The sequence below is a fragment of the Pimephales promelas genome, chromosome 7 (assembly GCF_988280905.1).
Source record: "Pimephales promelas chromosome 7, fPimPro1.hap1.1, whole genome shotgun sequence".
In the NCBI taxonomy this organism is placed as follows: Eukaryota; Metazoa; Chordata; class Actinopteri; order Cypriniformes; family Leuciscidae; genus Pimephales; species Pimephales promelas.
Genome location: NC_142775.1, coordinates 30,921,131 through 30,937,394, shown reverse-complemented (window position 1 = coordinate 30,937,394; position 16,264 = coordinate 30,921,131). Strand labels below are relative to the sequence as shown.

General features: G+C 38.1%; 2 protein-coding genes across 5 annotated transcripts in view; one reads left to right on the top strand and one right to left on the bottom strand.

Moving 5' to 3' along the window:
- The window catches only part of st6gal2a (ST6 beta-galactosamide alpha-2,6-sialyltranferase 2a), a 68,304-nt gene extending 64,890 nt beyond the window's left edge, over positions 1 to 3,414 (top strand). For all 4 annotated transcript variants that reach the window (XM_039683264.2, XM_039683262.2, XM_039683263.2 and 1 more), the window contains one exon: positions 2,671 to 3,414. In XM_039683264.2, the coding sequence (XP_039539198.2) occupies positions 2,671 to 2,918 (248 nt within the window). In that variant the 3' untranslated portion in view covers positions 2,919 to 3,414. The remainder of the gene's footprint in view (positions 1 to 2,670) is intronic.
- Positions 1 to 16,264, bottom strand: part of tmtops2b (teleost multiple tissue opsin 2b) — a 38,396-nt gene that overhangs the window by 2,107 nt on the left and 20,025 nt on the right. Inside the window, exons 2-3 of the mRNA XM_039683265.2 lie at positions 14,086 to 14,411; positions 6,516 to 6,749 (exon numbers count right to left, since the gene is read on the bottom strand). Of these exons, the coding sequence (XP_039539199.2) occupies positions 6,516 to 6,749; positions 14,086 to 14,411 (560 nt within the window). The remainder of the gene's footprint in view (positions 1 to 6,515; positions 6,750 to 14,085; positions 14,412 to 16,264) is intronic.

Genomic DNA, 16,264 nt, shown 5'->3' with positions numbered 1-16,264 from the left:
GGGCCAGATAATGTTTAAAAAGAACTTTTTTTTTTTTTTGCAGTGCACTTTAAATTAAAGTGCAGTCACACTAGCAAAAAAGGTCTGTTATGCATTGTCAGTAGAGTAGCGGTGCATGAAGCACCATTCACACAGAAATTCATTTCAAACCAAGCGTTTTTCTGTTGGTTAAAGGGATAGTTCACTTTGAAATTCATTTTTGATATGTTTTAGCTTACCTCAAGGGCATCCAAGATGTAGGTGTCTTTGTTTCCGCAGTATTTTCAATTTTGATATTTTTCGGTCAAACCGTTGTTGTCTATCAGTCATATAATGGGGGTCTATAATAAGGGGGTCTACCCTGGGTTCACCTCCAAGAGCATGTACAGAGAAGTCAAAATTAAACAAGATTTTTTAGTCCCTCTAAGACTAAGATTAAGATTTAATGCCTCGTAAATGTAAGTACACATTGATGGCCTAAGACACGAGACGAGCAGTTTGTGTTGTGTGAAAACGAACAGTATTTATATCGTTTTTACCTCTTGTAACCACAGCCACGTCCAACTGATCTGAAGGCACGGGCACTTCGGTCTGCACATTCGCTGGAAGTGATTTACACTTGTCCAGTTTCGTCTGGAATGCGGCCCAGACCACGTCCTCAAGTGGTTTGAGCGATCAGATTCAAATCCGTCTCAAATGCGCTTCGGAGGGCAACCTGGTCTTTTCACGATCAAATAGGCCTAAGCTATCCGATCACGGAAAACGCATGAAGTGACCAGATGTAGGCTAAACAGCCCCTTTGAATCCATCTTCTACTTTTGTGGAAAGTTGTGTCGCTCGAGTTGTCTTCTCTGATACGGAGAATGGCGGCGAATACACTTAACCTGCAAGACATAGGCACATAGCCAGGCGAGCGTGAACGCGCATGACGTCACGCCCAGTCTCAGATTCAAGCCCGAATCCCTCTTATTTATTTTACTGTACGGGATTATAGAGGCGATCGCAGTGATCAGAGAAGGGCTCATTCAGCCCATCAGGCGATTGTTTAAGCATGTATGGGTTAGAAAACGGCTATTTTTAACATGAAATTTTGCGCAATGCACCTTTAATGAAACTGTTTGAGATCCAATTAACGCTAGATTTCTTTTATATAAATTACAGACATGTCATCTGAGGACTATTTTTCTCAGTTATTTTGCTTTATTACCAGACTCAATATTTGGCTCGTTCTTACATAGTAGAGCACGTTTGCACATGGTTTCGGGACACACCGAATCGTTGAACTATGCTGATAACGACGGAACTTGCGACCATAGTTGGCTAACAATGCTTTCGGGAAACGCACCTTGAATGGAACAATATATTAAGTAGCCTATAAAACAACTATAAATTATTGTAGCATTCATAAACATATATTACAAAATGACCTAACTACGGCTACGTTCACACTGCAGGGCTTAATGCTTAATTCCGATTTTTTGAAAAAATTAGATTTTTTTGCAAGGCCGTTCATATTTCCAATTAAATGCGACCTTTTGTGATCTCCTGTGTGAACGTGAAATGGCCCAGAAGTGACCCGCATGCGCAGAAGAGTAATCAACGGTCAACCACGTCACTTGTTGTTTGCGGAATAGTTTTTTTTTTCCATATTGTTGCGAGCTTTTGTTTTAATTATTATTATTGCCACAGCCCATATACAAACACAGACAACAATTATTTTATCGACGGGCAAAGTTTGCACATAAATGTACGATTTTTACGATCCTCACCGACCTCGTCATAAAACCTGTTTAATTGATAGTACGCGTCCTCCGCGCTCCTTGCTTTGTCACCGGCGGCCGCGGTGCGACACTGGTGGCTGGTGTTGCCAGATTGGGTGTTTTTTTGCTACATTTTAAGGCATGTTTACATGTGTTTTAGCCAGGTTTTCGCCTGGAAGGCTCTATGGAAATCTGGCACCCTACTGTACGAAGTTAAACTGACAGAGAGCGCACGTTCACAGACACCAGAATGAACGTGTTCACAGTAATGTTCATCAGACAGTAACTTAATACAGTAGGTTTATTTACTTAATATTTACTTAATTTATTTACTTAATACAGTACGTTAAAATATGAACGCATTCATGCATTATCGTTCATTGAACGCGTTCAGGCACAACACTGGGGAAGAGACACGTCTGCAGCGGCCCATAACAGTGCAGAAACGCGTGTATTGGCTAGCTACAGGTGCGTGCAATGACGTGCGGGTCGGATATATGTGACCTGACCATTCAGATTGAAGTCGCATTTCAAAAGATCGGATACATGTCGGATTTGGACCACATACCCAAGTGGCCTGGGTCGCATTTGAAAAGATCGGATCTGTGTCGTTCAGAGTCAGACTGTCATGAAAAAATCAGATACAGGTCGCATAGGGGCAAAAAAATCGGAATTAGGTCGTTTCAGCCTGCAGTGTGAACGTAGCCTAAAACTAGCAGTGTGTGAGAGATATACTCAATAACTGCTCTCATTTGGCATGAATTGCGCATGTTTTGCGTGCTTGGCCTTAAATGCATTACACAAGTGACTTTGGCATTTGAAGTCGCAGCATGTTTCAGATGATAAACTATTTTTCTCTTCCCCTCAACCCTAAGTTCACGTGGTTGTGCGTGTCCTGCTTTGTTAAAATCTAGTTGTGTGTGTGTTTCAGGCATCCTACTGATGATGTCCTTATGTGAAGAGGTCCACGTGTACGAATACATTCCTTCACTACGGAAGACGGATCTGTGCCACTACCACGAACGCTACTTTGACGCCGCCTGCACTTTGGGTGCGTATCACCCCCTGCTCTACGAGAAGATGCTCATCCAGCGCATGAACGTCGGCTCAGAGGAAGACCTCAAACGGAAAGGCAAGGTCACTCTCCCCGGTTTCAAGAACGTTCACTGTGAGCCCTGAACAAAAAGACGCAATAACAGACTTTGTAAAGCAGAAGAGCTCTGCAGACCGACGCAGGACCACACCGAGCCGGCTTTGAAATGGGCCGTGTTATGTAGACTATTTCTGCGGGGCAAAAACCTTCTGCTGTAGTTCAACTCAAAAAATGCATTTCCTGAGCCTACGCGTACATAAAAGATGCGAGAACAGCAATAGATAGTGTCACGAGAAAAGCTTTTTGTTTAAAATCTGTGGATTTTCTTGGTGTTGAAAGCCATTTTTAAAAAAAAAAGACTTTTCAATTATTTTGAATTGAAACTCTGTTTTTCACTAGGTTGGAACCATTAGCAGTCATAGACACTGAAAGCTACACTGTTGAAAGCAAGCATTCACTAAGGCTAGATTTATTCTCTGACTAAAACTGAGCTTTGTCAATCTGTCCGTAGGTTTTTATTTATTTTTTTATTTTTTCTAACATACTGACAGATTTAAAGCTTCTTGCCATAAGGTGATTGTTTTTTTTTTTTTTTGTTTTTTGTTTTTTTTTTTTTTGGGGGGGGGGGGGGCACGGGGGTGTAAATGAATTGTTGTTTCCTGATGTAATATACATTGTGACACTTTCACAAGCCTCTTTGAGAATGTTTTGCTCTTCCTGAACGTCTCGCTGAACTGTGGCAAATTATCAATAGTTTTTAGAGTACTTTACAGACATTTACCTGTCGTTGTACAAATCGACTAAATGAGCTTTTAAATGTGACTGTGGTCCATTTTAATTCTCTTTTAGTTGTTTTAAACTTTGAAATACTGTCAAGACAGGTGGTTTACAAAAAAATAGAGTTGCTCTGTAAATCTAATATGGGACTTTAAGGCTGCTGGCAATATAACAAGTGTGGTGGTGATATTTATTGTTAAGGTTTTTAATGTCTTGTAGCCCCTAAAATCAGGAGACTCCCGCCGGAGTCTTCTTTAAAAGCGAATGACTTACCAGAGCATCTTTGCGTCGTCTACTCTTACATGTACAGTTGTTGATTTGAAGCGATTCACTTTGTGGTGCGACTTTTTTACACAAGGTAAAACTTGAAGGTTTGCTATTTACTTGTGTGCATTGTTTCAAATGTGTGCCATTCGAATTAAAACAGAACTGATTTTTGTCTGTAGATCTGGTGAGGAGAGCTAACGTCTGTTTTAATCGCTGTTGTATATTGTAGAAGTAAAGTAGTAATTGGTGATTTCACTCAGGAGCTCACGATACTCTCACCAGGGTGAAATACTTCATCTTCCTTCTAGTCCTATGGTAGGCTGAGGTTGTAAAGCAAATATTTGACCTTTACTCTGTCCTGTTTCCCCATGTTGGGGGATTGTTAGATTTAGAGATACTGAAGAGTGACCTTTTTTTTTTTTTTTTTAATGTTGAATACTAAAATAGGTTTGTCTGTAAAATTCCATGGCAGGTTTAGAGCCTGTGAACCTGCAGTGTATTATCATCTCTATATGACTCATTTTTGGAGCCGGCCGTGGTTGTCGGGCATGTGTGACTTCACACTCACCTCCAGTCTGTGACAGACAGATAATTAAATGTTTTTTTTGGGGGGCCTTTTCGCCACTTTTTATTGGAAGGGTAGTGGAGAGGACAGGCATGACTGGGAGGAGAGCATATATGCTTTTCGTTTCAAAGTTTGGGGTCAGTCAGAAGTCTCTTAGCTCAAGGCGGAATTTATTTGATAAAAAAAAAAAAACAGTAAAAGCAGTAATATTGAAATATTTGTACATTTTAAACAATTTTTTTATATTATTATTATTATCATAGTATTCTTATCAATATTGAAATCAGTTCTGATTTTTGTAGAAACCAAGATATTGTTTTTCATTGTTTTTCAATGATTCCTTGAAATAATTGATAATTCCTGATTTTTTTTAATAAAAAATATTTTGCAACCATTAATTGAACTTTTAACTTGGGCACAGCATTTTTAAAATGTAGACGCTGCATAAGACGCAAGTGCAGCGGCCGAACGCAAACGTTTCACATGCAATGAAAAGGTAGTAGTGGAATAGATAAATGTGTTTTTTTTTTTGTTTTTGTTTTTTTTGTTGTTTTTACACTGACCCCAAACTTTTGGAGAATGGTATATGCTAACCGTTTGGCCAAGGCACTCCCAGATCATTTTTTAAAAATGTATTCTACATGATGGCCAAATGGTAAATGGTCATGTGACCTTACAGAGGGACTAAAACTCTGCCTTCTACTTTCTCTTTAGTCTTTAAGCATCTTGGGAGTCGTATGTCCTTCCTCTGTGAATGTCTTTTCCAAAGCCTTTAACAAGGTGTTTTAGCGGCATAAACTCTGTCTGTCTCTTGCTGAGAAGAGACAATGTGACTGGAGTAATGGCTGTTTTGAGAGTATTATTTGAAGTGTTTGGTTTTTCATGTCATGGGGTGATATGACTACTTTCGGGGAGGGGGGTTGGGGTGTACAATACGGTGCACAGAGCATGTGACAAAGCGGGGCTTGTTAGTATTCATGATAAATACCTTAATGTTAGGATTTAGCCAGTAATGGGAAATATGAGCTGGGTCTCTAGTTTTAGCTCTGTTTTGAGCTTATGATCTTTATTACAGAAAAGAGAAAATGCAGGTGATTTGACTGGCGAACTTCAATGTTGTCTCATAGATGTGTGCACAGTACGATTCTGAAGTTTTTCGTGTGAGAATGTTTGAAAGGTATTGTATATGTGCCAACTTTCCTTAATTTAATTGATTTTCTTTCTTCTGTACCTTTCCTTTTCATAAATGTACTTTCTATCTTTATTTCCTTGTGTAATTCTACACCACACAGCCTTTTATTTTATTTTTCTTTCCTGCTACTACTGTATGTTATATCTGTGAAAGTATTGATCTTTAGACTGTAAATATCTGCAATTGTCCATTAAAATGCCAGTTCACTTTCAAAAGCCATAGGATGTTTTATAATGTTTATTTCTACATATGTTAATACATATTTGTCATTGAGCTAATTTGTAAACCAGTAAATCATGACTGTATGACCGTACATGAACCACTACATATGTTCTTTTGACCATTAATTCTATAATAAAAGCTTGACCTTTACTTGACCCAGTAACATGTTGTGTGTGCTACTTGTTTTTCACCCTGAATATTTGATTTTATTAAAGAACATTCAGTTCTTGAAACTTCAGGAATAAAAAATATATCATTGTTAATTAATTTTAATATATGAATACTCAGATATATCTGTGTACTTCATCATTGTTTTCAAATTCATGTACCCTCGTAATCTATCAAAAATGGCTTTCCCTCCCTCTTGCGTCAACATCTCTTCTCTGATGACACGTTTACTGTTGCAAGGGCGGGATCAACCTGTCACTCACATGACATCACAGCAATAGCAAACCACAACCATCCAATCAATTTCAGATGGACAGTCAAGTCCCGCCCACATTCGTTCTAGTTCGAGAAGCTGCTTCACTCGGACATACCTTAAACTTTCATTTAATGCCAACTTAATAAAAAAAAAAATATTTCTTTCTCATAAATACTGCATTAAAGCCCTAGTAGTTACTGTGTATGACTTGTACATAATTTAGTTTGTGCTTTTACCTGTTTGTTCATCAGGATGTATATAAGCGGGTTGATGACTGTGCTGCTCTTTGCGAGGAGAGAGGGAACCACACTGGCCACAGGTGAGATGATTCCTGGCTTGCCAAATGTAGCCATCATGGCCACGACACCATATGGCATCCAGCACAAAAGATAACACACCACGGTGGTGATAACCATGAACAAAACATGGTATTCCCGCTTCCGTGCGGCTGTCTTGCGTATTTTCCCCACCTGAAAAAAAGAGACCGACACAAGGACACTTATACGTGAGGTGATAAGATCAGCCGAACAGGATGATGTGGGTGTGTGTAATTTACATTGTAGAACAAAATGTACAAATATTTTCAACTCATGTTTTCCACATACTTTATTTTACTGATAAACTGAAAAACATTGTTAAAGGGTAACTAAACCCCTGGTCAGAGCCTGACTCCACCCACTGGCAATATTTGAAAAATTCTGAAAAAGTGGCCAGACCCCAGCGGAGATAGAGCGGACGAAATAGATGCTAAAACACTCTATCCTGATCGTTTTCAATACTCGCAATTCCAACTCCTGACTCGCTACAGCGGTTTTGACGAAACAAGCTGTTTTGTATACTGCAAAGGGCGTAACTCGCGTGGTGAGCTGAAATCTGCGTACGTCACGAAGTGCGGAACATCCAATGGGATAATTCAACTGCAGTAGCCACCGTTCAACCTGAAGAGGGCAGCACTAAGACCTTTTTACACCATATATTGTAGAAATTAAACACTTTATACACAAATGTCAAAAAAGTTACTCGAATCAATGACTGGTATTAATAAAGATCCATTCTTACAGATCATTAACTAAAAAAAGTAGGTTAAGGGTTTAGTTACTGTTTAAAACCCATAGGAAAACCTTGATGGAACCACTGGCGCATTCCTGTTTTAACGTCACGACTGCAGCGCTCGATTGTTGTCCAGTAAACGCACAGCTATCAAGTTCATGTATGTACATGTATGAAGTACTCGTTTCATTATGACACTGTGGGTGGGGGTGAAAGTAAGTGCTTATTTGTCTTTGACACTGTCCGTATGAGTACCCTTCATGAAATGAGGTATGGTCCATACCAAAGCTCAAAGTGCACTCTGAAGCCACAACATTCAATTCTTATAGAAATTGTAATTAACATGCCTTTCAGAAAGGACAAAACAACAGTCTGTACTTATCCCTCTGAGTTCTCTGTGCATTATGTAGAGAGAAAAACTCGTCACTGTTCTCGTCTGCGGTTGCAGAATGACTTAAATATTACTAATATCCCTTCTGGGATTTATTTTCAATTCCCCAACTGTCAGTCACTTCGACGTTGTGTCGAGACTGGCACGAGGGGTTGCACTCGAGAGCCAACACCTCTGTAATTTCAGAAAAGGCTGGTGAGTGGAATTCGCATGCCAGCCCTTCCCCCGGACTTACGGGTACGAAAAGAGGCTGGTGTGCTCCACTCATTCTTCTTTGTTCTGCGGGCCAACAGATGAGTCTCTTGTGGAAGCTAATCTATGAATCCGATCATCTCTCTAGTACTGCCGGATCCTGAAGCACATTTCTGCGGTCTCTCTTCATACAACACACAGATAAAGTGCACGTGTTTCGACTGCAGATAAAAGAGGCAATTTCCTCCCACCCCGTTCGAATCCTGCTCAGAGTGGGTCGTGTTGGTTAGATATTTTTTTTCAGGCCAGAACACTGAAAGATCTACTAAAGATCTAGTATCGACCAAGAGCTGATGCAGGAACTGCTCTCAGCGACAGACTGTGCCTTGTGGGCTATGAAGTGGTCCAGGAGCACCACCTGTGGCTCAAGTTGGCGGAAATGGGAGCATCAAGAAAGTGTACTTTTTCTTCATCCCACATCTCCCAAGGTGGTCTTTTCAGTGAGGCTGTCGAAGACTTTGCACAGCAGTTCTCCACAGTAAAAAAAAAAACAGATGTAGGCCATCAAGCACATCTTGGCGGCCCCTTGCGAAGGTTTCACGGGCCCCACTACCATTTGGGCCGGCAGCTCAAACCCCACAGAGGTCATCTAGCAAGAAAGTAGCACTAACCAAGAACCCGGGAAAGGCTTCGAAGCGGCCCTGAGATGAGATGGGCAACCCAGGGGAGGAGGAGAGGCTGCCAGGACTGGGGACATGCCTCACTCCTGGTGGACAGGACGGGAGGAGAATTATTTTGTTTTATACTAATCCAAATGCAAAATAATAGATTATTCCAGGCTGGGAATAATGTGATCGAAGGCTTTCTAAAATAATGTGTCCATTTATTTCCGTGAAAATTTCTTTCAAGTAGTTGGTGTAATAACTTTTTTGTAAAATTGAAATATAAATCCATTGAGGCCAGTAGATCTCGTACCTCGTTGAAGGCTGATTGCCATCTCATGACCTTTTGGGTGTCATCTGGCTAAAGATGTAAATTTCTCCATTACTGCTATCTTAAGCAATAATTCTCTTTCCTGAAAATAGTGACATTTCACTGTAATTGCCCTTGCTGGATGATCATCCCCTGGTCTCGATCTTAAGGTCCTGTGTGTCCAATCTATCACAGGGGCATTATACAGCAAGCCCTTAAGCAGCTCAGATATGAAGTTGGGTATATGCTCTCCCTCCTCCTGTGACATCTTTCCTTCACCCACATAATGCATAAATTGCAGCGTCGAGATCTAGCATCTAGATCCTCATTTTTTTTTTTTATTCTAGTATAGCGACATCTTGTTTAAGTTCCACCACCTCACGCAAGTACTTGCGCCATCCAAATGCCCACTCTCTGCTTCTTCCAGCGAGAGCCCCGAAGTCCACAGTTTCGAGTACGGCCATTCTCGCATCTGCCTGGCCCATCAAAGCCCCAAACTCTTCTCTTATGGCGCTATTCCACTGTGTGGTACGACTCGGCTCGGCACTCTTTTCTTTGGATCGGTTTGATTTTCCACTGCAGTTTATTACCTCTTCAAAATGGAATTATAGAATGATCATTATAGTTACGCCGACACATCATCTACTGACCACAATACAGCCATTTTTTTTTTTTTAAAGTTGTATGTGGCAGTCGACCAGTTGTTTAAAACAAGTAGCTTTTGCTGGCTATTCAAATTTAGCGGTTTTGGTGTCTTGTGTCGCAATTCCAGTGACGATTTCTCGTGTCGCAATTCCAGTCTTCATGTTGAGGACTTCTGTGTCTTATATAGCTACTAATGAAAAATGAGGGTAACCAGTCAAAGGTCTACTCCTCGCTATAAATGTTCTCTTTTGTTCACACACACCTACAGTACTCCCATGATTGACAACTGTAGTCACACTTGCTTTGTGTAATCGTGCAGCTGGGACAGAGTCTATTTGTTCCAAGTGATTGTCTCCTTTACCAAGAGACATTAAACCCTTCACCTGTTATCGATCGTTGCAGTCCGAGATAGAGTGAAGAAAAGAGGGAAGGTGCAGAAATTAAATGAGGCTAAATGAATCGGCATTCCACAGAGTCTCACAACTGAATGAAAGTAAAGAGACAGCACTGGAATGGTTAAGTATTTGAAATTGAGAGGTTTATATATATATATATATATGTATGTATATATATATATATATATATATTTAGAGAATACTGAATCTCCGGATCAAAACGTGCGACAGTGCGAGGAAGAAGCAGAAACAAGTTATGTCATAATTATATAAGTAGATGTATATTTAAAAATAAGGTGATCACCAACATTAAACAGCACACAAATCAAAACTGCCTGTTACTGAATTAAATGTCAACCCAGGATGAGCTATGACTAAAAGCATTAGGAATGTTGATGGACCCCATCTATGTTTTGATCATCATTTGGTCTGCTTTACAAAAATGTGAATTTTTTTTTATTTTATTTTTTATGAAACTTACCCATATTCAAGTATTGATAAAAAAAGAACAAAAGGTTTTTTTTTGTTGTTTTTTGTTTTTTTCTAAAGCAGAGCAGTTTTTTTTATTTCTTTTGATATATTACATATTCAGATATTTATACGACAAAATAATCCATGAAACTTTTTGACAATGATCAAAAACACTGGCAAGTTTTTTGTTTGTTTTTGTTTTTTCTCACGCTGGCGGGGAAAGAGTTAAGTATTTGCCTATTTAAATCCAAACAGCAACTATAATATCCCAAGAAATCTTCCTTGTCATGTTTCTAGCTGAACACACATGATATTATCCCTAGCATATATTTTCTTCTGGATCAAGCTTAGACAGATGATATGTGTTGAGATTTTTCATTCCAACTGAGATGGGTTTAATTCTTACTGAATTACTGCTCTATGTAAACGCCACTAATAAATTGGCAAGGCGTTTTAATTACATTCATTACTGACATTTACAGACACTCCTCTTCCTCATTGATCTTCAGTGATGAAAAGGCTCCTTTATTTGTTACAAGCACCCGTCCTCCCTCAGCGTAAATGAAATTTCACTGCATGTGATTGATGGTGAGGAGATGGAATTAATGTCTGAACTTGTCATTGTACCCGATTTATTTCATGAACCCTTCACGTTATATACGAAGCATCATAAGTAAACTTCAGATTTTCACCGAGAAAGTCACAGATGTGAGTGTGAGAAAATGTACACATTAATATTACAGAATTTCAATGTGATAAACTGCAGATATCAGGGTCGGTCACATGCATCTGCAGGTTTGTATGGATAAAACTGTCCTTCTCAAGCCAGAGTGATATTTTATCCTCCTCACAGCAACCAACTGAACCCAATTACATCCCAGTGACTGGGACGCCCAGATAATACAGCATCCAAATCCAATCACACTGCTATCCGCACAAATGAGATTTGATGCACTCAAAGGAACCGGGTTTCTAAAGGAACCATTCACTTGGGCAGAACATCCTGTAAATGTGTAAGAAAAGGACTTTTCCATGTTTGAGATTAAGATAACAGTCTTGAGCACAGAATAGCACTTTTATTTATTTGCTTGTTTTCTTACTGTATGTCTGGTCACCATGACAACGTTTAGCTTCTTTGTTCAGGTTACAGGTAAGCTTTTCAAATCCCTTTTCGTTTCTCCTTTTTGTGTTTTGTTTTCAGGAGAATAAATCTATAATATATCTATTCAGAGATGGGTTCTGACAAGGTGTGTATTTTACTTCTCAGTTTTGAATTAATCTTTAACAAGAAAGTAGGCTATGTCAAGAAAATAAAAAGCATGTTTTTAAAGGTGTGGCTCAGGATTTTGGACATCAGAGTTAGCCTGGGTGTTATTTATCAGTGGAGACAGCTTTCAAAAAATATAATCGAGTCGTTCCAGTTGCACGGTTCGCCTGTGCTATGCTATCAATGGTAACATTACAGCGGTATCTGAAGATACGTGAAGATACTGGACAAAGAGTGTTTTGACACCATGCAAGTAAATTTTTTCATCATAGATTTTTTTCGGTTTCTGAGTTGGGTGTATGCGTTTCCAAATCTAACTTTATATTGCCTTAATCACTAGCTGCGTTTCCATTACCCTTCAGTTTGTGCAAATTGAAAATACGCTCAAAGGAAACACTTCAATTTCGCAAAAACTCCCGTTTATCGCAAAAAAGTTTTTACGCTCGCATGAGGAGGTTTTTCAGACAATTCGAAAAAGGATTTTTTTCGCAAAACTGCAATTGAAACGGATTTTGCGCATTTACAGTCACCTGACTTAGAAGACGGAGTGTGTTTTAGGTCCATGTCCACAAATAATAATAATAATTATCATCATTAGCTTTAAAGGTTTTAAAGGGGGCAAAAAGTCATAAAGAAATATCAGAAAATTCGTTGAGATGTATAGCGCAGCACTGGTGTGGTCAAACTAAAATGTTGGTGTTCAACTTTGCGTTTTAAAAATACAACAACCGTTCATTTTTCGTTTTGCAATGACCGTTTGGATATAATACGAGATAGAGTTCTTTATTAAATTAATTAAAAAAAAACAATAATTACAGGAATAGCCTCACTAAACCTCAAAGAAATGCCATCAAGACATCGAAGCAGAAATAAGGGAGAAACACCAGGAACTCCGTGTCTTTCCCTGCCATGCTTGGTTAACACACCACGTCTCCTTCCATTAATAATAATAATAATAATAATGTCTAGTGCGGTGCATGGCTGTTAAACGTACCAAAGTCCGTTGCCATGATTTTTGGAATGACTTATCGCGGGAGGAAAAAAACATCGGTTAATGGAAACACCGTCAGTTTTTTACCAACATTCGGAAAATATCGCAAAAGTTTTGCGCAAATCTGTAATGGAAACACGCCTACTGTCTTGTTGGCTCAAACTTAGCACCGTTTTGAAACATGTCAGCAATTCCTAATGACTGTTAGCTAGGGTTAAAATATGTAATACACAGCGGGGTTGTAACACGGTGTTACAAACAAGCCGCCAAGTGTACAATGATAATCAAATAAAAATAGGGAGCACCACAACTTTAGGTTTGAGTATACATTTAACTTTGTTGGACTTTCACAAACAATGTTGCAATTTAAAATGTTTAAAATTTAGTGTACTATGAATGATAACTTGTTTATTTATTAAAAATATGGCCTGTTTTTAATGCAATAAACCCTTTACTTTTTTAAGCTAATTTGTATTATTATTACTGTTATTATTATTAAAAATAATAATTGTACATGCAGCTGCCTCACACAATTCTAATTTAATTGCAATTACAATATTTTATAATTTTATTTATTATTATTTATTCCAAAACTTTTCAGCCTTTTTCTATGTCTCTATCCATGATATTGATCCATAATAGAAGGATGATTGGATGAGGGATGGATGGATGTATGGATGTATGGATATCTATCTATATAGATGCACAAACAATATCAAACTATACAAATAAAATAGTACTGAATTATGTGTGTTACACACAAGTGTTACAACTAAACCCTCTGTCTGTTAAAATCATGATTCTGAATCAGATCTGGATGTAGTCTTTGACAAAAACGTGATTATCTCAGCTATTTGCTCAAAATGGGCAAATTGAAATATTTATATTATGAAATATTTATTATTTCTATATTATGAAATATAATATTATTTTTTTTATAATACCCACATTAAAGTGTTGATTAAAAAAAAAAGAGTCCATGAAGCTAACGCGGCTGGTAACTTAAAAAAATGGTGGGGTAATAAGTAATACAGATTTTTCTGGCCAGAAAATGCTGCAAACTAGACCAATATGTGATTGTCATGAGGAGCAACTATGTTTGCTTAAAAATGCAAATGACTTCAGTGTTTGAGATTATATTAGAATCACATTCTTGGCATGTTCTTTGGATGTTTTTTTTTTATTTATTTATTTACTAAAGGTTTCTTCTACTGCTCATGAATAAAACGAAAACAAGGGTTTAAACCAATTAAAGTCTATTTCCTCTGAATTAGCACTTCAGTAGGTTTGTCTGAATGTGGATGATTCAGAGTGCATCCAGAGAATTGGCCGCATCTTCAAACATCTTGAGATCCTGTCAGAGCCTTTACAAATTCAGCAACATAAAAATATATATATATATTTTGACACACAGCACAGAAACGCAGTTTACCTGTTTGACAGCATAGAGGAGTCTTCCATAGCAGTAGACCATGATGAGTACTGGTAAGCCCAAGCAGAATATAAACAGGCAGATGATGTAGGCATGGGACTGAGCCGTGCGCTGGGTCCATGATACAGAACAGCTGGTTCCCGCTCCCTCCAGCCCGTAACTACTCCAGCCCAGAAGAGGGGGCACTGTCCAGATCAAAGAGTACAGCCAGGAACCCCCTACTGCCAAAAGAGCTTTGCGATAGTCTGGACCACGTTTATGGTACATCGTCAATGTATTGTAGCGGTCGTAAGAAAGAACCACCAAGGATATTAGAGACACGATACCTGAGAGAGAAAAAGGACAAAATAGTAAAGGCCTGTTCACACCAAGAAAGCAATTTGCAATCTTATATTAAATATATATTTTTTTTTTCTCTCTCCTTATTCTTTATTGTTTATGTACCTATATGTAATGCGTCCTTGGGTCTTGTGAAAGGCACTATATAAGTATAAGTTATTATTATTATAAAAACATATCAAGCCAAGGCACTCGAGAATTTTAGCAAATATACAAAAGCCTTTATTCAGTCATGGCTTACGCAATTAAAAACATGTGATAACCATGTGCAGCATTTCAAGTAGTTTGTGGTTTCAACGTGATTTTAGTTATTTGTATGTGTTTTACAAAAAAAAAAATGTTTTTCTACCACACATGTAATTACTTGTAATAAGTGCAGTGGCCGTGAACAATCTGTTTTTCTGTGTGTTTTTAGTAATTGCTGGTTTGGTGTGTTTGAGTGCTCGTTACAATTACAAAGAAAAAGTTCAGTGACATTTTTTTTTTTTTTTTTTTTTTTGTGCATGGTAGAAAGCAAATACTGATACTGACATAATGGCAAACAATAAATATATATAAACACTCGTTCCTTTGTTCATTCCCCCAACTCCACATGTGAGGACCGTGAATGAAATGGGCTCCAGCCAGTTTGAGCTAAGCACGAAAACCCCCAGCTAAGTACTTTTTGGCCATGCAAGCTTCAAAGAGATGAGCCAGCTAAAGGAAGAACGGTTGTCAGTGTTAAGTAGTTTGGGAAAGACGGATTGGTCCAGAGGTGGCACAGCTCGGGACACACCAAGATAATGGCAGAGGTTGTTTGATCCGAAGACAAGGATCAAAAACAGACCTTATTCTTCTTAACGACCTCTGTCCGGGGTTGAAATATGTTAAAATCAATTTAAACTGAGACTTTACATATCAAAATACATAAAATCATCCCAAGACAATTATTGACTTATAATCGAACATTGACTACAACATAGCTGGTGCTTTGATATAAAATGTAAAAACCTGCCTAAAAATGATCTTAGAGAACTCATCTCACTCTTAAAACTCAAAGTTTGAATGTGTGTGTGCGTGTGTTTGTGTTAGATATTAATTTTATGTGTATTCAATAAAGTCTTGTTTGTATTGTAAAGTGAAGTGTTCTTGTTATATGCTTACGAATTGAATGTCTTAAACTGCTGATCTAAGTTACCTAATAAATAGTGTTTTCACTATAGTTTGGATATTTATATGCTCTACAGAGCTGATAGTTATGGCCTGTTAAAATGAACACTGGATGAGTCATTTGCTCGGCCGTAAAATAAATAATTCTTTTGAATTTCCTAAAAATTAATTAATAATTCTCATTGAGCTAAAATGACCTGTTTTGACCCTTACATAACGAAGTATAAATCTCATCAAGTTAGTGTTTTTAAGCATTTTTTTTTTATTCCAAAATAATAACTCAAGTTCTTTTGAATAAGTTTTTTAACTTATTTTCAGATCACCAATTAAAACAATTCGGTAAACATTGGTCACAAGCACAGAGATGTACCTTTAATTTCACTAAGCTGATCACTCACAAAAAAAAAAAATAATAATAATAATAATAATAATTGAAACACAGATCATGTTTTCAGCCCAGTTTTATTTTGACGTGACAAAGTGCGGTGATATCAAAGTGGGTGAGTTGTTTACTTACTTTTTAATTAATTCTCCCATCAATGCCATTATTTATTCCTTCAGACTGATTCACGGACGTGGAACACATACAAAAACAAGAGGTGGGATTTTTTTTATGTGAATCAATCTGACTTTCCCTCATTCATTCTCAATAATGAATCCCACCCGCCACTGAACTCACCACACACATTAA